Source organism: Arvicanthis niloticus, chromosome 6 (genome assembly GCF_011762505.2).
Source record: "Arvicanthis niloticus isolate mArvNil1 chromosome 6, mArvNil1.pat.X, whole genome shotgun sequence".
Taxonomy (NCBI): Eukaryota; Metazoa; Chordata; class Mammalia; order Rodentia; family Muridae; genus Arvicanthis; species Arvicanthis niloticus.
In genome coordinates, this window is record NC_047663.1 from 23,448,749 (window position 1) to 23,470,408 (window position 21,660).

At 40.7% G+C, this 21,660-nt stretch overlaps 1 protein-coding gene across 2 annotated transcripts in view; it reads left to right on the plus strand.

The window, feature by feature from the left end:
- The first annotated feature begins 3,339 nt into the window (after positions 1-3,339).
- Top2a (DNA topoisomerase II alpha) overlaps positions 3,340-21,660 on the plus strand; it is a 29,126-nt gene continuing 10,805 nt past the window's right edge. For both annotated transcript variants that reach the window (XM_034507348.2, XM_034507349.2), the window contains exons 1-22: positions 3,340-3,590; positions 4,644-4,796; positions 5,187-5,277; positions 6,045-6,108; positions 8,384-8,529; positions 10,064-10,161; positions 10,344-10,556; positions 11,042-11,215; positions 11,337-11,438; positions 11,537-11,674; positions 13,082-13,220; positions 14,802-14,959; positions 15,266-15,391; positions 15,711-15,821; positions 15,941-16,046; positions 16,141-16,250; positions 16,489-16,581; positions 18,230-18,344; positions 18,435-18,556; positions 19,006-19,154; positions 21,084-21,315; positions 21,462-21,596. In XM_034507348.2, the coding sequence (XP_034363239.2) occupies positions 3,570-3,590; positions 4,644-4,796; positions 5,187-5,277; positions 6,045-6,108; positions 8,384-8,529; positions 10,064-10,161; positions 10,344-10,556; positions 11,042-11,215; positions 11,337-11,438; positions 11,537-11,674; positions 13,082-13,220; positions 14,802-14,959; positions 15,266-15,391; positions 15,711-15,821; positions 15,941-16,046; positions 16,141-16,250; positions 16,489-16,581; positions 18,230-18,344; positions 18,435-18,556; positions 19,006-19,154; positions 21,084-21,315; positions 21,462-21,596 (2,796 nt within the window). In that variant the 5' untranslated portion in view covers positions 3,340-3,569. The remainder of the gene's footprint in view (positions 3,591-4,643; positions 4,797-5,186; positions 5,278-6,044; positions 6,109-8,383; positions 8,530-10,063; positions 10,162-10,343; positions 10,557-11,041; positions 11,216-11,336; positions 11,439-11,536; positions 11,675-13,081; positions 13,221-14,801; positions 14,960-15,265; positions 15,392-15,710; positions 15,822-15,940; positions 16,047-16,140; positions 16,251-16,488; positions 16,582-18,229; positions 18,345-18,434; positions 18,557-19,005; positions 19,155-21,083; positions 21,316-21,461; positions 21,597-21,660) is intronic.

The window sequence follows — 21,660 nt, forward strand, 5'->3', positions numbered from 1 at the left end:
TCTTGCTAAAAGACTACACCTCTCAGCTTCCCTTGTGGACTACAGAAGTCATTTCTGCCCCAGAAGGAGTCGCATCTTCCCCAGCGGCCAATTTGACCCTCCACACATGTGGGTGACAAAGATACCCCCTCACTGTGGCTATGAATAAACATGGTTCCACCTGAGCTTAGCGTCTTTCTTTCTACCTTCAGTCTCCCTACAGCTGCCTTAATAGTCTAACACAAACAAAAACCACTGTATAGCTCAGCGCGGTGGTGAGGTCTCATTCGTGATTCCTAGACACTAAATTGTTGAGTAATACTGCCAAAGGGAACTTCTCAGTACATTTGAGAACTAATGGTCCAGAGCCACATCGCTATGAAACCTCCCTTATTCTCCTCCGAGGTATGTGGTCCTCTGTCTCCCTTTGGGGCAGACCTCCCAGAGGCTGAGCTCTGTAGGAGATCTAGGGATTGAACCCCTGGGTAGCATTCTCAGTCAATGGGCGGAGGGGGGATACAGAGAGAGAACGAGAGAGAGAGACAGAGAGAGAGAGAGAGAGAGAGACAGAGACAGAGACAGAGACAGAGAGAGAGACACAGAGAGAGACACAGAGAGAGACAGAGAGAGAAACAGAGAGAGAAACAGAGAGGTGGGAGCAGACAGAGAGAAATAGAGGGGCAAAAAAATCCAAAGCCCCCACTCAGTCAGTTAATCTCATTGATGGGAGGAGAAAAACCACCAACCCAAATCATCATGACCAATCAAGATCCAGTGACTTGCCCAAGTCCGGAGACCTAGCAAGTTCTCAGTCACAGCCTTACAGGTGGAGGCAGGTCTGAGGCGAAAGGCCAGTGCAGTCCCCTGAGGAGTCAGGAGAGAGAGGATAGCAAGAATGGTACCATCCCCCTCCACCACCCACCATCACCACAGCACTTTGGAACTGAGTCCTAAAGTCTGGCCTCTAAGAATTAGCATACAGGGACTGGAGAGGTCGCTCAGTGGTTAAAAGCACTGACTGCTCTTCCAGAGGTCCTAAGTTCAATTCCCAGCAACCACATGGTAACTCACATCTGCAATGGTAATCCAGTGCCTTCCTCTGATGTGTGTATCTGAAGACAGCTACAGTGTACTCTGAAGACAGCTACAGTGTACTCACATATATAAAAATAAATAATTTTTTAAAAAAATGAGTTGGCATCTAGCTAATTCTGGAATTCTCTTGGTGGGCAATGCCTTCAGTTCCGTCATTCCCATACATGCCCTACCCGAACACAAACACACCTACTTGCACCTTCAGTGGATCCTACAGGTCCTAAAAGACAGACACCCTAAAGGATAAGACACACTTAAAGGACTCCTAGGAGAAGGATGTTCTGGCAGGAAAAAAAAAAGGGGGGGGGAAGCTTGTGTACAGAAGAGAAAGAAGGGAAGGTCAGAGCAAAATGCTACCTTTAATATCTAACACTAAGTCAGCACTTGGGAGGCAAAGACAGGGGGATCTGAGTTAAAGGTGGATCTTGAGTTCAAGGCCAGCCTGATCTACAGAGCAAGTTCCAGGGCAGCCAGGAACATGTAGAGAAACCCTGTCTCAAAAAATGAAATAAATAAATAAATAACACTAAGTGCCTCCATATCTCATTTAGTTCTGTGTACCTTTAACAATGAATAATGTCACGGGGTTAGGGGACTGAGGCTTACTGCAAAAGTTATGTGGGAGCTGGGGGTGTATTCAGTTGATGGAGTGTTTGCCTAGTATGCATGAAGCCCTGGATTTGATCCCAAGAACTGCATAGTCAGGTATGGTAAAGCCTGTGATCTTAACACTCAGGAGTTAGAAGCAAAAGAGTCAGAGGTTCAAGGTCATCCTTGGACACAGTAAGTTTCTGGTCCAGTTTAGGATTCATGAGGCCTGTCTGGGTGGGAGGAATAACTCTGACTTCTGAGTTTTCGAATAGACACAAGGTCATGATCCAATTGAATTTGTGGGGAGACTTTAAAGTTGATGTCTCTCATCTTCACTGAAACTGTTCCAGGAAACAGGGCTGGAACTGCTTCCTGTTGGAACTGAATTCCTGTTGCCTTATCTCCAGATGGATCTTTTTTTTTTTTTTAATTTATTTTTATTTATTTAATGTATCTGAATGTTCTATCTGCATATACACCTGCATGCCAGAAGAGGGCATCATATCCCATTAAAGATGGTTATGAGCCACGTGGTTGCTGGGATTGAACTCAAGACCTCTGGAAGAGCAAGCAGTGACTGCTCTCAACCGCGGAGCCATTTCTCCAGGCTTCCAGGTGGATCTTGCAGGCTTCGAGCTGGTATGAACTACAGGACAGAGGACAGGAGTGAAAGGGTATCCTTGGGAAGCACACCCACCCAGCTTCTCTGCTCCAAGAGCTGGGGACATAGCATGCCTGGCTTCTGCACATCAAGGAAAGCTGCTGAGAGTGACACACTGGTTCTGGCACCCATAGCCTAGTCAGTCGTCCAACTGGACAAAAATCCTAATGGCTGAGTCCCTAGTGGCCCTAAGCATTAAAGTCACCCTCCTTTATTAATATACAGTGACCAGAATAAGATCAAAAGTCTATTCTTTGGTTTTCACATCTCCTAGACCACATTTCTTCATTGGCCTTCTCTTTCACTTTGCCAGCAGGGTAGTTGTTGGACAGGTGGAGTTATTTAATGATGGTTGATCTGGGCCTTCTTTTGGAAAGGAAAAATATTTAAATTTATCAAATTCATTGTTGATAATAGCTAGCATTTTTAGGGGGTTCGTGGGGTTAGAAACAGAGTTTCTCTGTGTAGCCCTGGCTGCTCTGGAACCTGCTCTGTAGACCAGGCTGGCCATAAACTTCCATATCCACCTGCTTCTGCCTCCCAAGTGCTGGGATTAAAGACCATAATTATTCTATTGCTACTTCATTTTTTGCTGCAGTTGTGAGTTGTTACATAAATAGCTGATTTGCGACCAAAAGGGTCACGACCCACAGGTTGAGAACCGCTGCCTTAAGTTAACCTTGAGGGAGAGCTGGCGTTGTTTCCTCGGTACGAAAAAGCAAAAAAAGGAACAACTCATCCCAGGATTAATAGAGGGTCTCTGTAATCTCAACAAATCTGAAATAAAGAATGAGTATCCGTCTTCTAGTTTTTTTATTCAGGAGGGCAGCTGAGTCAACCGCTTTGCACTTCCAAATGCCTTCTCTCGTCAGAGTTTCTCTCAGAGCTTACGGACCTTCCTCATTGATCAGATTTCCTGTCAGTCCCAGCTACAATTGCTATTGGTCCATTTTGAGGATGCTCCCGCCTCCATTTACCTAATTGGTTCATTCGAAAAAGGAGCCTCTTCAACCGTATGAGTAAAAGACAGTCTACGATTGGTTGCTGTAAACAGAGCCAATGAGAGCCAGTCGGTGATTGGTTCCTCTGATTTGGGCGGGCTAGATAAAGTTTCAAGTAAAACTAGGGAAGCTCTCCTAACCGACGCGCGTCTGTGGAGGAGCGTCCTGGTCGCGGGTTGCCTAGCGTTTCCCACTGGTTTTTGTCGCTTTCAGGATTCTCGAGCCCCTTCAGGACCGTCACCATGGAGTTGTCCCCGCTGCAGGTACATCTCGCGGGTGGGGCCCGGTCGTAGAGCCTTTACGCGGCCTCTGCGTTCATGGCTGGCGGCGAGAGTTGAGGCTCCTGTGCCGAGGGCTGGCCGGCGACCGGCTGGAATCCAGTCAGCCCCATCTTCTGGGCCTTGAGGGGTCGTGGACAGGGTGAAGCTCTTTACGAAATGATATCTGTAATCTAATCTGGCTTCTTGACTGTTGTGTTTTTTATTATTTGCGGGGGCAGGTTCAACTCGTCCTGTTATCGGTCTGTATTCTAATGGCCCCTGTGTAACTTTCCAACCGGCTTATACTTGAATTTAGTGGCCCTCTTTTCTTCCCTGGTTGATTTGAATAATTCATCTCGGAAGGTGCAGAGCATGACAGTTCCCATGGAGGAGCTGGCCGACCGAGTGGCTCAAAAAAGTCCAGTTTGAGGATGTGAATGTAGCCAAGGGTTTGCGTTGCTAGCATCCCGACTGCTACGGCTAGATAATATCATCTGTAATCTGCACGAGACTGTGAGGGCACTCAGTAAATATTTTCCCATTAGATGAAAGAAGTTGAGTGTAGTTCATCGATGACATAAAAAGTATTATTCAAGGCAGAAATGTCCATACTTGCTGAAATAAAATACCTATTTAAACGGACACCTGTAGCCAGACCTAGTTGAGCAGGCCTGGAATGGCAGCTGCCCCGGAGACTGAGGCAGGAGGATGGCTTAAGCTACTTAATGGGACTCGATCTCTAAAACAGCAAAAGGGGTGAGGGTGGGGCCAGGGGAACAGGTCTGGGGATTTTGCTCAGTGGTCAGAGCATTTACATAGCACGTGCAAGGAAGGCCTTGGATTCAGTCCCCAGCACCACACATGCTCAAATCATAGAGGATTTCAGGGATTTTAATTGAATTGTTTGTTCAAAACTATGTAAACTCTACCAGTACCTACAGAGGACAGACTGTGATATAGTGTATTGAGTTTATTATTATTGCAGATATTTTGTTGACCACTTCTGATAAACTTGTGGTTAAATTTCAGTTTATTTTTACTTCCCCTAATGACTAGCCCGTAAATGAAAATATGTTAATGAACAAAAAGAAGAATGAAGATGGCAAGAAAAGATTGTCTATTGAAAGAATCTATCAGAAAAAAACACAACTGGAACATATACTGCTCCGCCCAGATACCTACATTGGCTCTGTGGAGTTAGTGACCCAGGTAAAACTAAGCTAGCGAGTGCACTTGCTTTAGTGTTACATGACATACATTGTCAGGTTAATGTTTTTTACTTTACTTACTGTCACTGGAACTAATCCATCATTCATGCATATACAGCAGACTCTCTCTCGTGTGTGTGTGCGTGTGCGTGTGTGTGTGTGTGTTTTAACATTTATGCTAGAAGACTTTACTCCTGGATGTCCTGGTGCACACCTTTAATGTCAGCACTCAGGATTCAGAGGCAGGTGGATCTGAGTTTAAGGCCAGCCTGGTCTGCGTACCCAGTTTCTGACCAGTCAGTGCTACATAGTGAAACACTATCCCAAAAAAGAAAAGGCTAGAGTATTAATGACAAAACAATAAATAAATAGCTTTCTTTGCCTTTTCTAGCCAATGTGGGTTTACGATGAAGATGTTGGCATTAACTACAGGGAAGTCACTTTTGTTCCTGGTTTGTATAAAATCTTTGATGAGATTCTAGGTAAGTAAATATTTTTATATAAAGATCTACGGGTTAAGTTCCCAAGTATCATTCATGCTAAAACCCTCTGTAGACATAGCTCCTGCTCCTCGCATTTTAAGTAATTAGTGTTTGAGTGAGGCAGGCAGGCTGCGTGTGGCAGCTCACACCTTTAATCCTAGCACTTGGAGGTACAGATGGGCAAATGTCTGGATTTAAAGTCAACTTGATATACATAGTGAGTTCCAGGGCAGTTAAACCCTGCCTCAAAAAAGAAAAAAAAAAAAAAAAAGTCCAATAAAGTCCAGAAAATTAAGTTTTTCTCTGGAAATAGTTCTATGAACTATTATATTATTGCTATAATAAACCAGTGAGATGCTAATTCCAATGCAGAGGAGATAGATGCAGGAAAACCAAAGGTGTTCTCAAGGTTACTTTCCACCATGTAGCAAGTTCAAAGTCAGCATGAAATGCTGGTGATTCTGTCTCAATAAAAAGTGCTGTGAAGCCGGGCAGTGGTGGCACACGCCTTTAATCCCAGCACTTGCCAGGCAGAGGCAGGCAGATTTCTGAGTTTGAGGCCAGCCTGGTCTACCGAGTGAGTTCCAGGACAGCCAGGGCTACGCAGAAAAACCCTGTCTAAAAAAAAAAAAAAAAAAAAAAAAATTCTGTGAACTAATGCCTTCTTACTGCCATTTTTTACTTATGAGTATATTTTTCTTTTTATAGAGCTACTGTGTTGTAAAGCACTTTAAGGTCTTCTAAATGTGTGTTTTATTTTCTTACAGTTAATGCTGCTGATAACAAACAAAGGGACCCAAAAATGTCTTGTATTAGAGTCACAATTGATCCGTAAGTGGAAGCTTTTTGTTTGCTAAAGCTCATATTTTTTGTTATACTTGCTTTGATTGCTAGTGAGAATAGCTGCTGATCATGGTAGCGGACACTTTTATTTAATCTCAGCAGTTTTGGGAGGCAGAGGCAGGCTGATCTCTGAGTTCAAGCCCAACTTGCTCTACAAAGCTAATTCCAGGAAAGTCAGGGCCACACAAAGAAACCTTGTCTCAAAAAACAAACAAAAGGTAAAGTTTGAATTAGTACAGAAAGACAGGATTCTAAAATGAGTAGCCTGTAGGTACCAACAATTAAAACTGATGTTTACTAGTAGTTTTGATGTTTTCCTTTGTTTGTTTGGTTGGTTGGTTGGTTGGGGTTTTTTGCTTGTTTGTTAGTTGGTAGACAAGGTCTCACTGTGTGGCTCTACCTACTGTGGAACTTGCTATGTAACTTCAGTATGCTGGCCCAACTCAGGGATCTGCATGCCTCTGCTGTGATTAAAGGTGAGCACCAGCACACCTAGTGTTTTCTAGTTGGGCCTGGTGCTATAGGCCTGTAATCCCAACTGCTTAGGAAGCTGAGGCAGGAACACGAAAGCTCAAAGCCAGCCTGAGCAGTGTACTGAGACCATGTCCCAAAATAAAAGTTTTAAATTAAAAAAAGGACTGAGAGGGCTAGAGAGATGGCTTGGTGGTTAAGAGCACTGTCTGCTCTTCCAGAGGTCCTGAGTTCAATTCCTAGCAACCACATGGCTGAAGATCCCATAATGAGATCTGGTGCCCTCTTCTGGCCTGCAGGCATGAATGGATGCAGAACACTATACATAATAAATAAATAAATCTTTTTTAAAAAGGCGGGGGGACTGAGAGGATAGCTTGGTGGTAGCATGTGTATAGTCCAGACCCAGGACTACAAAAACAAAAACAGCAGATGTGGTGGAGGCATACACACATCATCCCATCAGGAAGAGGCAGAGGCAGATAGATCTCTGTGAGTTCCAGGCCACACAATTAGAATTACATGGTGAGACCCTGTCTCAAAACAAATTTCCATATTTGCGCTGAACCATTTCAAAATAATTTATAGACATGATGCTTAATCATGAATCATGCAGTCATGGTTGATATAGTGCAGAACGTCGGCTAGCACGTGCAGTAATTGTTCCGGTCATCTGAAAGTTGTTGTTAATTTCTTTTTTGATGATGCTATTGAAACAGCAAGCCAGCAGCTAGTAGTAGAGAATAATTTGGGTTTATATTTCTGGTTTTAAATGCTAGTGTTCGCCGTGCTGTGGTGGCACATGCCTTTAATCCCAGCACTTGGGAGGCAGAGGCAGGCGGATTTCTGAGTTCAGGGCCAGCCTGGTCTACAGAGTGAGTTCCAGGACAGCCTGAGCTATACAGAGAAACCCTGTCTAAAAAAAAAAAAAAAATACTAGTGTTCCCTTGTTCCCTTGTTCCCTTGTGGGTAGCCAGGATGCCTGGTTTACATTTTTTATTACCTTGAGCAGTGTTGATGTAAACCACGTTTAAGGCTCCTGTAGGGTGTATGTATTGATGATCAAGTGTGATAACAATCTTTTCAAGAATATTGACCTAGTTTTAACTGGTAGTTTTTGGGCTTTTTTTTTTAAAACAGGTAATATTAAGCCTGTATTATTTGTATTCTGAGAATTAACCCAAGATAACTAAGATAAAAGTCCTAGTAACTAGGCTGGGGACATGGATCAGTTTAGAGAACTTAGTGTTCTTGTACAGGTACCTGAGTTTGGCTGCCAGCACCCACATTAGGGTGGGGAGTCCAGTGCCTCTAAGCTATGTAGGCACATGTGCAAATAGGTACACACACCTAGAAACAAAAATAAAAAAAAGTCTGAGTGACTTTAATATTTTGTTAGTAAGCAGGGAAGTTTGTTTATTATGGGTAATATTTTTTCTTTTTAATGCTTTTTTTTGTTCTTTATTGAGTGGGAACACTTAAGGAAGTAGAAACATACAGATGATCCTTTTGAAAATGGTATTTCCTGATTTTTGTCCTTTTCTGTTAGCATAATTAATTTTCTTTTGTTTATCCTAATATTTTAAAATTGAATGTTTTTTCAGCATTATCAGTGTCTACCCAGGTGTTGGAAAAAGTTTCTGTTCCTAACCCTTCATGGTGGAAAAGACTGACCATGCTAGCCAGCTTCAGAGGGAGTCACAACAAAATACACTTGTAGATTTATGTAGTTTATTTTTAAATATTAAGCATTAACATTTGTTGTATAATAAAATTTTGTATCTTTTCTCAGAGAAAATAATTTAATTAGTATATGGAATAATGGAAAAGGCATTCCTGTTGTTGAACACAAAGTTGAGAAAATGTATGTCCCAGCTCTCATATTTGGACAGCTCCTAACCTCCAGTAACTATGACGACGATGAGAAGAAAGTGACAGGTGGAGTACTGGGAGAAAGGAATGCTTGTGGCTGAGAAAAAACACATCCTTTAAATCACTGTCTGGGTGTAAGGGTTACTAATATGGAATTAGGGGACTAGAGAGATGGCTCAGTGATTAAGAGAAGTGGCTCCTCTTTGAGAGGACCCAGGTTCAATTGTGAGCACGTAAGACGTATAACGACATCTGATGTCCTCTTCTAACCTCTGTGGGACCAGTCATGCATACGGTGCCCTAACATACATACAGGCAAAACATTCATACAAATAAAGTTTAGAACAAATTTCAATATGGGAATAGCTGGATATAGTGATTAGGAAGTAAAGGCTCACTTTGTAGCTCTGGCTGGCCTAGAATTCTGCTGTGTAGATCAGGTTGGTCTTGGTTTCAAGATAGCCAGGGCTACAAAAAGAAACCCTGTTTCGAAAAACCTAAGGAAAACGAGTGCCTTATGGTTTTACTGCCATGAACAGACACCATGACCAAGGCAACTTATAAGAACAATATTTAATTGGGGCTGGCTTACAGGATCAGAGGTTCTGTCTATTGTCATCAAGGTGGAAGCATGGCAGCATCCAAGCAGGCATGGTGTGGGAAAAGCTGACAGTTCTACATCTTCATCTGAAGGCCTCTAGAGGAAGACTTGCTTCCAGACAGTTAGGCAAGGGTATGAAAGCCCACACCCACAGTGACACACCCACTCCAACAAGGCCACACCTTCTAATTGTGCCATTCCCTGGGCCAAGCAAATACAAACCATCACAAGGAGATAGAGTGGCAGGAAGAAATCTACTCACAGAGATGTTCCTGCCTCTTGTCTCCCAACTGCTAAGGTTAAAGGTGTGCACCACCACTCTCAACAAAAGGAAGAACTTTATTAAAGGAAAACTTAAAAATTTTGTAAAGATTTAAGCATTTAATGTATGTGGGGTCCAGACCAGGCAAGGGCTACATAATGAGACTGACTCAATGAGATGGCTGAACTTGGTGATGTACACCTTTAATCCCAGCACTTATAAGGCAGAGGCAGGTGCCACTGGGAGAGGCCAACATGGTCTATAGGGCGAGTCTTAAGACAGCCAGGGCTACACAGAGGAAACTGTCTCAAAAACCAAAGGAAAAAGGGAGAGAGAGAGGAAATTGATTAGTAAATAAAGTAACTATATGTAATAGCTTTGCCAGCAATTAAGAAAAGTGAGGAACCCGGAGAAGTGGCTCTGCAGTTAGAGGTCTGCCAGGTCCAATTCCCAGTACCTGGATGGCTTCACAACTATGTGTGACTCCAGTCCTAGCAGATCAGACATCCTTTCTGGGTTCTGCACATGTAGGCAAGCCCCTCCTCCCCAACCCCCAACCCCTCAAAATACTAGAGCCCTGTGAACTCAGGAGATACAGCTCAGTAGTAGATTGATGGCCTGCTGTGGGCAAGGCAGTGTTCACATTCTAGTATTCACAACGAAAATAAACAAATAAACATAAGAAAGGAAATTTAGTTGAGAAATAATAACATAGTGTTATGCGTTTACTTGCCCAGGTGGTCGGAATGGCTATGGAGCTAAACTCTGTAACATATTCAGCAACAAATTTACTGTGGAGACAGCCAGTAAAGAATACAAGAAAATGTTCAAACAGGTAAGTAAATAGGAATCTTGTGATTTGCTAAATTGAAGAAGTCATTTATAATACCAATAATGTTTAAATTGAACAATTTTTAAGCTACATAAAGTTGTTTTCCAAAACATACACTGATTTACCTCTAGTTTGTTTGTGAAATGAATTGTCGTTTTCATCTTTCCTGTTCTTTACTGCCATAGACATGGATGGATAACATGGGGAAAGCTGGTGACATGGAACTCAAGCCCTTTAGTGGAGAAGATTATACCTGTATCACCTTCCAGCCTGACTTATCTAAGTTTAAAATGCAAAGCCTGGACAAAGATATCGTTGCACTGATGGTCAGAAGAGCATATGATGTCGCTGGTTCCACTAAAGATGTCAAAGTCTTTCTCAATGGAAATCGGCTGCCAGTGAGTATTTTTCCAGGAATACAGGCTGCAAAAGGAATTCAAGATCAACATTGTCAACTGCACAATTTGTTTTCCACCCACATTTTTCTTATGATGTGTGAAATAAGTTTCTGAAAGAAAAGACTAGACTAGCACAGTTTTTAAAAATCAATCTCATTTTAAGCTTAGTGAAAGAATCTTTATTGTGTTTGAGACACACTATCACTGTGTAGTTCTGGCTGGCCTAGAATTCCACTATGTAGACCAGGCTGGCCTTGTTTGTAAAGATTATTTTGGGTTTTTTATATATGTGGGCTTTTGCCTGGTCTGTGTAACTCTGTGTACAGCATGTATGCACTCATGAGACTTTTATATACATTTATTTGTGTGTGCATGTACATAGAACATACTACATGTGGGAAGGTTTATTACTGATTTTATTTTCCATTATTGTTTAAGTTTCCCATTATCTTATTTTAACAATCCCTTCTTTAATTCCTATATAGGTAAAAGGGTTCCGTAGTTACGTGGATATGTATTTGAAGGATAAAGTAGATGAAACTGGGAACTCCCTGAAGGTGGTACATGAACAAGTAAATCCACGATGGGAAGTCTGCTTAACAATGAGCGAGAAAGGCTTTCAGCAGATTAGCTTTGTCAACGGCATCGCTACCTCTAAGGTAAGCTTTGAGAATTCTTACTAGTTTTTTACTGTATAATATAAAGTGGGTTTAAACCTTTGTCTAAATTATGTTTACAGTTATAATTTTGAGGAGTTTTTAAAAGTTTTTTTTTCTTTAGGGTGGCAGACATGTTGATTACGTAGCTGATCAGATTGTGAGTAAACTTGTGGATGTAGTGAAGAAGAAGAACAAGGGCGGTGTTGCAGTGAAGGCTCACCAGGTATGCTTTTGTCAGGGCTGGGTGACAGGGCTGGGTGTAGCTCAGTGGAGAAGGCCTGCTTTACATGCACAAGGACATAAAGTCATCTTGTATTACAGGTGAAAAATCACATGTGGATTTTTGTAAATGCTTTAATTGAAAACCCAACCTTTGACTCTCAAACAAAAGAAAACATGACTTTACAAGCCAAGAGCTTTGGATCAACATGTCAATTAAGTGAAAAATTCATCAAAGCTGTGAGTACCTACATAGAAATTAAGATAGAAATGTCTTATTTTTCATTATTCTCCACTCTACAGAAACAGATTGCCTGATGAACTGTTCTTCTTCAGAACTTCTGTCTTAGTTTGGGTTTTATTGCTGTGAAGAGACTCCATGACCACAGTAACTTTTCCTGTAAACAAAAACATGGTCAGACCTGTCACAGCAACCCTACTCCTGGTACCAACTTGTCCTAGTTAAGGTTTCTATTGCTGTGACAAAAAACACTGTGACCAAGAAGCAAGTTGGGGAGAAAAGGGTTAATTCAGTCAAATCACAGGGTCTAGCTTTGTATAACCCCATGCTGGACTATAACTCAAGGTCCTCGTAGCTTGTCCTCACTAGTGCTAGTGTTGAGTAGTATACACCATGCCCGGCCCTACGCTGACAGGTTCCCAGTCTTACTCTGGTACTGTCACCATCATCTTGTCTGTTTTCCCCCAAACACAGATTAGTTATCCAATACTCATCCTTCTACAAGGAATACCACTCTCCATCAAACAAAACCGTTAGGTTATTTATTTATTTATTTATTTATTTATGTGCGATTGTACTTTGCATACATGTATGTCTATGAGAAGGTGTCCAGTCCCATGGAACTAGAGTTACAGACAGTTGTGAGTCATAATGTGGGTGCTGGGAATTGAACCTGGGTCCTCTGGCAGAGCAGTCAGTGCTCTTAATCAGTGAGCCATCTCTCCAGCCCCAAAACTGTTAGTTTTAAAGCTCCAATAAAAAAGTAAAAGTAGGAGCTTCCTCTTTGTTTCCTCTCCTCCAGTCTAACCAGTAAGGCACATCTGTTTGATATTTCCTTAGCCTCCCAGTTCTACCTCTTTTTCAGATTACTGTAACAGCTTCTTAACCTTCCTGTTGCTTCCAGTCTCCCCGTCTCTGCCATATCTCTATGGTATTTACTTGGGTTCTATACAATAAGCCTTTATACTTACATCCACAAGCCATCTATCTCCCTTGTCCTAATTTAACCACTGTATCACCAACAAGTAGCTCAGTGCCAGGCACAGCATAAGTTCATTAAAAATACTGAATGAGCCAAGAGAAACCAGCTTCCTTACTGATAACAGCTAACATGGAGAGACCCAGGGTTACTGTGTCACACACACCACACCCAGTCTAGAAATGTTGCAATTTTGAGGTTTTTTGCTTTGTGGTTTGGCTGTTTTTTGAAATATGATCTCATTAGATAATGATGGCTGGTCTTAAACTCACAGAAATCCGCCTGCTTCTACCAGCCAAATGCTAGGATCAACTGTTTGTGCTACCATATCTAACTCTTTTGAAGTATCTTACTTTCTTGTAGACTTATATATATTCTATATTTGACTGAATCTTCCTTTCCTAATGTGAATGTTTTTGTTTTGAAGGCAATTGGTTGTGGTATTGTCGAAAGCATACTAAACTGGGTGAAGTTTAAGGCCCAAATCCAATTAAACAAGAAGTGTTCAGCTGTAAAACATAACAGAATCAAAGGAATCCCCAAACTTGATGATGCCAATGATGCAGGTATACATCTAACATTTTCTCAATAACAGCAGCATACCATGGGTATGCTTATAACACTCGTAAGGTTCAGCAGAATAGATCTCTTTTAAAAAAATTTTTTTAAATTTTTATCAAATATTTAGGTTATTTTAAACTTGTGGCTTTTTAAATAATATTGAGATGATTTTTTAGAAAATAGGGATCTGCCTAGCAAGTATTTATAATATAATATCAAATGAATATCCAACAACAACATAAATATGATGAGGCATTAATCTAAGACATTAAAATGTTAGGCCTGGGGGTGGTGGCACATGTCTTTAATCCCAGCACTTAGGAGGCAGAGACAGGCAAATCTCTGAGTTCGAGGCCAGCCTGGTCTACCTAGTGAGTTCCAGGACAGCCAGGGCTACACAGAGAAACCCTGTCTTGAAAAGCCAAAAAAAAAAAAAAAAAAACCATCAGACAATCCTAATGAATTATTTCTTGAACCTTTTAAAATTTGTATGTATACTACAGCACATGTGCAGAGATCAGAAGACAACTTACAAAAATGGTTTTTCTCCCTTTACCATGTGGGTCCCAGGTTGTCGGGTTTGTAAGTAAGCAAGGAGTATCTAGCTGGCTCTGTTTTAGATTTTTTGAGATAGAATTGGATTATGTAACTCAGGCAGGTTTTGAATTCATGATCTTATTCTCTAAAGTTCTGGGCTTACCGTCATGAGCTGTCATAATGGGTGTGAATTTTCTCTTAATATTCTTGGACTATTGTTAATTGAAAATGTGGAAAGTAAAACCATAAGGCCTAGAGAGATAGTTTAGCTTTAAGAGCCTGTACTACTCTAGAAGAGGGCCCTCGATGGGTTCCCAGTGCTTATGTTGGATGGCTCACAGCTTCCTGTAACTCCAGCTCCAGGGGAATCCAATGCCTGACTTCTGTAGGTACTCACTCACACATATAAACCCTGACAGACATATCATTCAGAATAATAAAAAAAATTTTTTGAAAGCAAACCATAAGCCGGGCGGTGGTTTTGCACGCCTTTAATCCCAGCACTTGGGAGGCAGAGGCAGGTGGATTTCTGAGTTCGAGGCCAGCCTGGTCTACAGAGTGAGTTCCAGGACAGCCAGGACACAGAGAAACTCTGTCTTGAAAAAAACAAAAAACAAACAAACAAACAAACAAACAAACAAAAGCAAACCATAGGTAAGGTATACTATTATATTAATTTATTATGATCCTTAACTGGAAAAAAAATATGTATATGAAGGACCAGGGCTGGAGAGTTGGTTCAGCAATTTAGAATACTTGATTGTCTTGCAGAGGATTCAAGTTCAGTTTCTGAACACCCAGACTGTGGCTCATAACCATTCACAATTCCAGTTGTAAAGATCCAGCACCATTTTCTGACCTTCATGGTACACATACGTACATGTAGGCAAAACATTATTATACATCTACACATATGTAATTGTTGAATCTACTTCTAAGATAATTTGTTATGCCTTATTTTGCTTTATTATAGTTGACAGTGTGTTTAAGTGATTATGTTTGAAATTGAGTTAAATGTGCTAAAATTAATTTGTATGTTTTTATTTTAGGGAGCCGGAACTCTGCTGAGTGCACACTTATCCTGACTGAGGGAGACTCAGCCAAAACTCTGGCAGTTTCAGGCCTTGGAGTGGTTGGAAGAGACAAATACGGTGTGTTTCCTCTTAGAGGAAAAATACTCAATGTACGAGAAGCTTCTCATAAGCAGGTAGGTTATTATACTACTTTTAGAATTGGAACCTAGGGCCTAGAGTGTAACTTGGTGATACAGCCCTCGTCTGGAATGCACAAGGCCCTGTGTTCAATCCCCAGCACTGCAAAAGTGCTGGGGGCAAGGAATGGGGTCTACATCTGGTTTATAGTGCAGGACTCCATGCTTGTATTCTGTTTCCTCATTCACTGGCATCTTAACAGACCTGAGTTATTAAAGTGTAAAGTAATAATTCAAATTACTGAGGCTTATAAACACTCAAGCAGAGCCTATGATTTTATCTCTTTATTTTCAACATTTCAGATCATGGAAAATGCTGAAATTAACAATATCATCAAGATTGTGGGTCTTCAGTACAAGAAAAACTATGAAGATGAAGATTCATTGAAAACTCTCCGTTATGGGAAGATCATGATTATGACAGATCAGGTCAGATTTGTCAGATTCTAAACTGGTGTCAAATGTGTGGGCTCAACTCTTCACCTCCCACAGCCCACAGAATGGCTAGAGCTACAAGCAAGTCTTAATTATTATACTTATTTTCCTGCCATAAAAAGATATTATTAAAAGCTTTGCCCATTATCTCTAGTAAATATCCAATCAGATATGCTTACATCATAATATATCACATGTACAAGATAAGTAAGTTTACTTTAATTTGCATAGAAGAATTTTTGAGAAATTGCCCATCAGTGATAATTTTATTTCTAAACAGTTCTTTGTGCTTTGGCTTTTCAAATATTTGTAGGACCAAGATGGTTCCCATATCAAAGGCTTGCTGATCAATTTTATCCATCACAATTGGCCATCTCTTCTGCGACATCGTTTTCTAGAAGAATTTATCACTCCCATTGTAAAGGTATAAATGTTCAAGACTCTATGGCCCATCCTCAATACTGGGTGTACCTGTAACTCTGGCTATGTTATATAGGGGAGCTTACAATATGCAAAGCTATAGAGATGTGTTCTTTACCATAGGTGTCCAAAAACAAGCAAGAAATGGCGTTCTATAGTCTTCCCGAGTTTGAAGAATGGAAGAGTTCAACTCCAAATCATAAAAAATGGAAAGTCAAATACTACAAAGGTTTGTAATGAAACCCACATAGAAACCCTCAGCTTTGTCATGTAAGGCTACATGGGGGACTTACCTGCTGTGCTTGTCCTGTTTGCTGCTGTAGGTTTGGGCACCAGCACATCCAAGGAAGCTAAGGAATATTTTTCAGATATGAAACGACATCGTATTCAATTCAAATACTCTGGCCCTGAAGATGATGCTGCAATCAGCCTGGTGAGTTGGAGTCATACTGTACATGTGCGATCTGCCTTCAGGAGTCACTATCAGTGTGCTCAGTTACAGCAGTTAAACTCACAGAGAAGAGTTTGTTAGGAAATAAAATGTTTCTGGTAAGCATAGCCTAGTGACAGAATGAAAGACTTTAGAAAATAGGACTTTCAATGTTTCTTTTGTATAGAAAAGATGGAACCAGTAATTACCAGTGACGTCTTTCCTACCTTCTAATCTGTAGGCCTTCAGTAAAAAACAAGTTGATGACCGAAAGGAATGGTTAACTAATTTCATGGAAGATAGAAGACAACGGAAGTTACTTGGCCTTCCTGATGTAAGAGTTTTAAATATATCCCATAAAATATACTATTTAATTGACTTTATAATTGATGTTACACCAAATTAAAATTACTAAACAGTATTTTCAGTAAAAAGTTTGATGTAATAACTATGACAGCATTGAAAAAAATATTGTCGTCTTTTTTGTTTGTTTGTTTGGTGGTTTGTTTGGTTTTTTTTTTTTTGGTCAGGGTTTCTCTGGGTAGTCCTGGCTGTCCTGGAATTTGCTTTGTAGTCTAGGCTGGCTTTGAACTCACACAGATCTACCTGCCTCTGCTTCCCAGTATTGGGATCAAAGACAAGGCCACCACCTGGCAATATAGTCTTAAAGTTAAGTGGCAAGACATTTCTTACACAATTATGCTGATGCTGCTATAAACAATTATCATTTAGTCTGTCATCTGTAAATATGTTCCGTTGTGTGTAGTATGAAGTTTTTATGTGACAAGCAGCCAGGCCAGGCTGGGCTAGAAAATAAGTTTAGAAACAAACAAAAACAAAAAACCCCATGAAATTTTAAAGGGCTGGAGCTGCAGCTGAGATTGAGTGTTTGGCCTGGTGTAGGAAGCCTTGAGTCTCATTCTCAGTACTACTCTCCTTCCCAGACAAAGAAGTGTAATGTTTTACACACTGCAATGTTAGGCAGCAGCAACCTCAGAAACCTTTTTTTTTTTTTTGATTGTTTCTTTCATTGTTTTTCTGTTTGTCCCTGGCTGTTCTAAAACTTGCTCTGTAGACCAGGCAGGCCTTGAACTCACAGAGAAGAGATCTACCTGTCCTCTGCCTCCTGAGCACTAGGATTAAAGGTGTGTGCCACCACTTCCCAGCTCACTTGTTGTTTTGGGTTTTTGTTGTTGTTGTTAATTTTTAAATTATGGAATATTTATTATTGCAATAAAGAATATGTGCAATATAAATAAGCAAATACAATTAATTCATACAATATACTGAATAGAATTCAAATCAAGACAGAAAAACAGGAGACATTTTGGAGATAGAATGTTCTCAGTTACAAAAAGACGGAAGCATCAACTCAGAGGCATCTCTCAGTTTATGCTTGATGTTTTGAGTATTTTATGGAGAAATTCACTTATATACATACAGGATTGAAACCAAATTCTAACAAATCCTGCCAGCATTTTGAAAAGTTGTCAAAGGATACTCAGACAACAAATGAAGAAGGAATGACAGGGATTCCGGTCTCTAAGGAATAACAACAATCATGGACAGCGAGCTTAGTGCGCAGGTCCAGAGGAGACTCAGATGGCCTGCTGCAGTTGACCCTTCTGTGGACACTGTGGCATTTAATGGTCTTGTGCCAACTTACCTATTGTTTTTCAAGGATTTAAGAAAAGACAATTCTGCGGGGCAGTGGTAGCGCACGCCTTTAATCCCAGCACTTGGGAGGCAGAGGCAGGCGGATTTCTGAGTTCGAGGCCAGGCAGCCTGGTCTACAGAGTGAGTTCCAGGACAGCCAGGGCTACACAGAGAAACCCTGTCTCAAAAAAAAAAAGAAAAAAAAGAAAAAAGAGAAAAGATAATTCTGACAAATGATAGTTCTGAATGTTTTTATTTTTGTATTAAGTGTTAAGACCAGTAGTTTATTTTTAATCAGATCTTGTAATACTGCCTTTGATCCTTAGGATTATTTGTATGGACAAAGCACGACTTACCTGACCTATAATGACTTCATCAACAAGGAACTTATCCTCTTTTCAAACTCTGATAATGAAAGATCTATCCCATCTATGGTAGATGGTAAGTGCCAATGCTTTAGTCTGTTTTTATCATAGAATGTCCAGAAATTGCTAAATCGAAAATGCTAATGATTGTTCTTTCATTTTAAAGGTTTGAAACCAGGTCAGAGAAAGGTTTTGTTTACTTGTTTCAAACGGAATGACAAGCGAGAAGTGAAGGTTGCCCAGTTAGCTGGGTCAGTGGCAGAAATGTCCTCTTATCACCATGGTGAGGTAAATCCGCAAGCTTTAACACTTCCAGAATGCCTTAGAGCAGAAATAATTGAAAGTTATTCTTGAAACACATTTGGTACATATATACGCTGGTATATCCATAGTAGAGAGCGGCCTGGTAAAATCTTTCAAAATTAAAATATGATTGCCCTCTGACTAATAGTTCTATTTCTAGAAATAATATTCCTATTAGGATATTTGTCCGCCAAGTTATGTTCATAGATTTTTAGTATGATTTAATATTACTATATGATATAAAAGTTTAGACACCTTGAAGTCTTATGTTTGGGTACCCTTTCTGCCATCTATTTTTCTTGGGAAGATCACTAAACATCCAAACCTCACAACCTTGTAAGATTGTGTGACTTAATTGAAGTAGTGAAGACACACAGGCACACATTTGTTTTCATCTTTGGATCAAAGTGATGATTGTTGTTTTCCCTTCACAGATGTCACTCATGATGACCATTATCAATTTGGCTCAAAATTTTGTGGGTAGCAATAATTTGAACCTTTTACAGCCCATTGGTCAGTTTGGTACCAGGCTGCATGGTGGCAAGGACTCAGCTAGTCCTAGGTACATCTTTACAATGCTCAGGTGAGTTTGCTTTTAGTGGCTTGAAGCAATATGAACCATTCAATGTTAAGACTAATCAGTTTTCAGCCTCAGCTTCACCTTTGCAACAACACTTAGCAGTTGTCAGCCACTGTCCACATAAACACTGGCCTATGAAAGGGCTCCTTCCACATACTTATCTCAAAAAAAAAAAAAAAAAAGATCACTTCCAACCAAAAAAACATATACATACACAAATCCTCCAAACCCAAATCCTGAGCTAAAATTAGCTCAGTCAGTAAAGTGCCTGCTATACAAACATGTAGATATAAGTTCATACCCAGAATTCACATTTTTAAAGAAAATGTCAGAGAGATGCCACAGTATTTAAGAGCACTTGCTGCTCTTCTAAGAAAGCCTAGGTTCGATTCCCACCCTCCACTTAGTGGCTCACAAATGTCTATAACTCCAGTTCCAAGGGATCTGGTGCCCTCAACTGACCTCCTAGGTCACCTAGCCACACAGACACATACATGAATGTAAAACACACAATACTTAAAGATCTACCTGCCTCTCAAGTGCTATTTTTTTTCTTCTTAAAAAGGCTTATAATGGCACACATTTGTAGTCTTCACACTGGTAAAGTAGAAACAGGCAGGTTCCTGGGGATTTGCTAGGCAGCCAGCTAAGCCTAATTATGGAACTTCAAATTAGAGACGCTATCTCAAAAATCAGGAAACTGGATGGCTCCTGAGGAATGGAGCCCAAAGTGGATCTCTGACCTTTATGTGCATATATACATAGAAACCACACAAAAGACAAGTTAATGAAAGTTCATTATTTATTTATTCTTGTCGTTTGGCTTTTTTTGTTTGAGATCAGTTCTTACTATGTAGCTCTGAAACTCAGAGCTCTGCCTGCCTCTGACTCCCAAGTGCTGGGAGTAAAGGGGTGCCCTACTCCACCCAGCAGTCTTTTTTAAATCCTGACTTGTCCTTATAAAACAACATGCTCTAATTGTTTAGGCTAAAACCCTGAAGTCACCCTGACTCTTTCTTACCCCTTTTTTCACTTTATAAGCACTCGCCTCGCCATCTTCCCAGTTAGTATCTCAGTAAGCAATCTCAGTAAGCAGACATGACCGGATGAGAAAAGCTCCTGCCAGGGAGCAAGGACCTGAATTTTGACTCCCAAAATCCATATAAAAGCTGGGTGTGGTACTAGCACATGTCTGTAATTCCGGTGCTCTGATGGAATTATGGGAGGTGGAGGCAGTAGGTCCCTGTAAGCTTGGGGTGGGGGATGACAATGACAAGTAAACTGCATCCCAATAACAACATAGACCCTGTCTCAAAAAGGTGGAAGGCAAGGACTGACATCCAGGGTTGTCCTTGCACCTCCACATATGTGTCCATATTAACACTCTCCACACACATGATACATATTACATACACATATACTTAACATATATACACAGAAAGAAAAGAGATAGAAAGGAACTCATACTTCACCAGGTAATCCATTAGTACCACCTTTCCATGGGCACATCCCGTATTTCACGTTTTGATATTCTTTTTGTTGTTTTGTAAGTTCTTACCCACATTAGCATTCTTTGTGTCCATACATGCATGTCCGGGCAACCTTGAGTGCCTTCCACCCCCTTTCTTTCTTTAAGGCAACACCTCTCCTAGAACTTAGTGAGCTAGCCAGCCCACCTGTTTTCACTTGTCCAGTGCAAGGGTTATAACTAAATGTGAGTTCTGGGGTGAGCACTCAGGTCCTTGTGCTAGCATGTGGACTGAGCTGTCTACCCAGCCCCGGCACCTGCTTTATTTGGTTTGGTTTTGATTTGGGATTTTTGAAGCAGAGCTGCCTATCTTTGCCCACCGAGTGCAGGCTTGTGCCACGATGCCCAGCTGAGTGTGAAAGTGTAAGGGCCATTTTCTAAATGATGTTCTTTGCTTTCTTTAGCCCTTTGGCTCGGTTGTTGTTTCCACCAAAAGATGATCACACATTACGGTTTCTATATGATGACAACCAGCGTGTTGAACCTGAATGGTACATTCCTATTATACCCATGGTGCTGATAAATGGTGCAGAGGGAATTGGTACTGGGTGGTCCTGCAAAATCCCCAACTTTGATGTTCGTGAAGTTGTAAATAATATCAGACGGCTGTTGGACGGAGAGGAGCCTCTGCCCATGGTAAGTGTTCTAGGTTAGAACAGTTTTTCCTCAGGCTCAGTTGAGTAGATTGGATAGTAAGAGAGGGGACAAGTACAAGATTTATTTCATAGTTTAGATTTGTTTGTTGAACATATTTATGATGTAATTTTTTGTTATTAAATTAGCTCCCAAGTTATAAGAATTTCAAAGGTACTATTGAAGAACTGGCTTCAAATCAGTATGTGATTAATGGAGAAGTAGCTATTCTGAATTCTACAACCATTGAGATCTCAGAGCTTCCCATCAGAACATGGACTCAGGTAAGTAACTGTTGATTTCTTGGTTTTTTGAGAGAAAGATATTATTTTTGCTGTTGACTGTCCA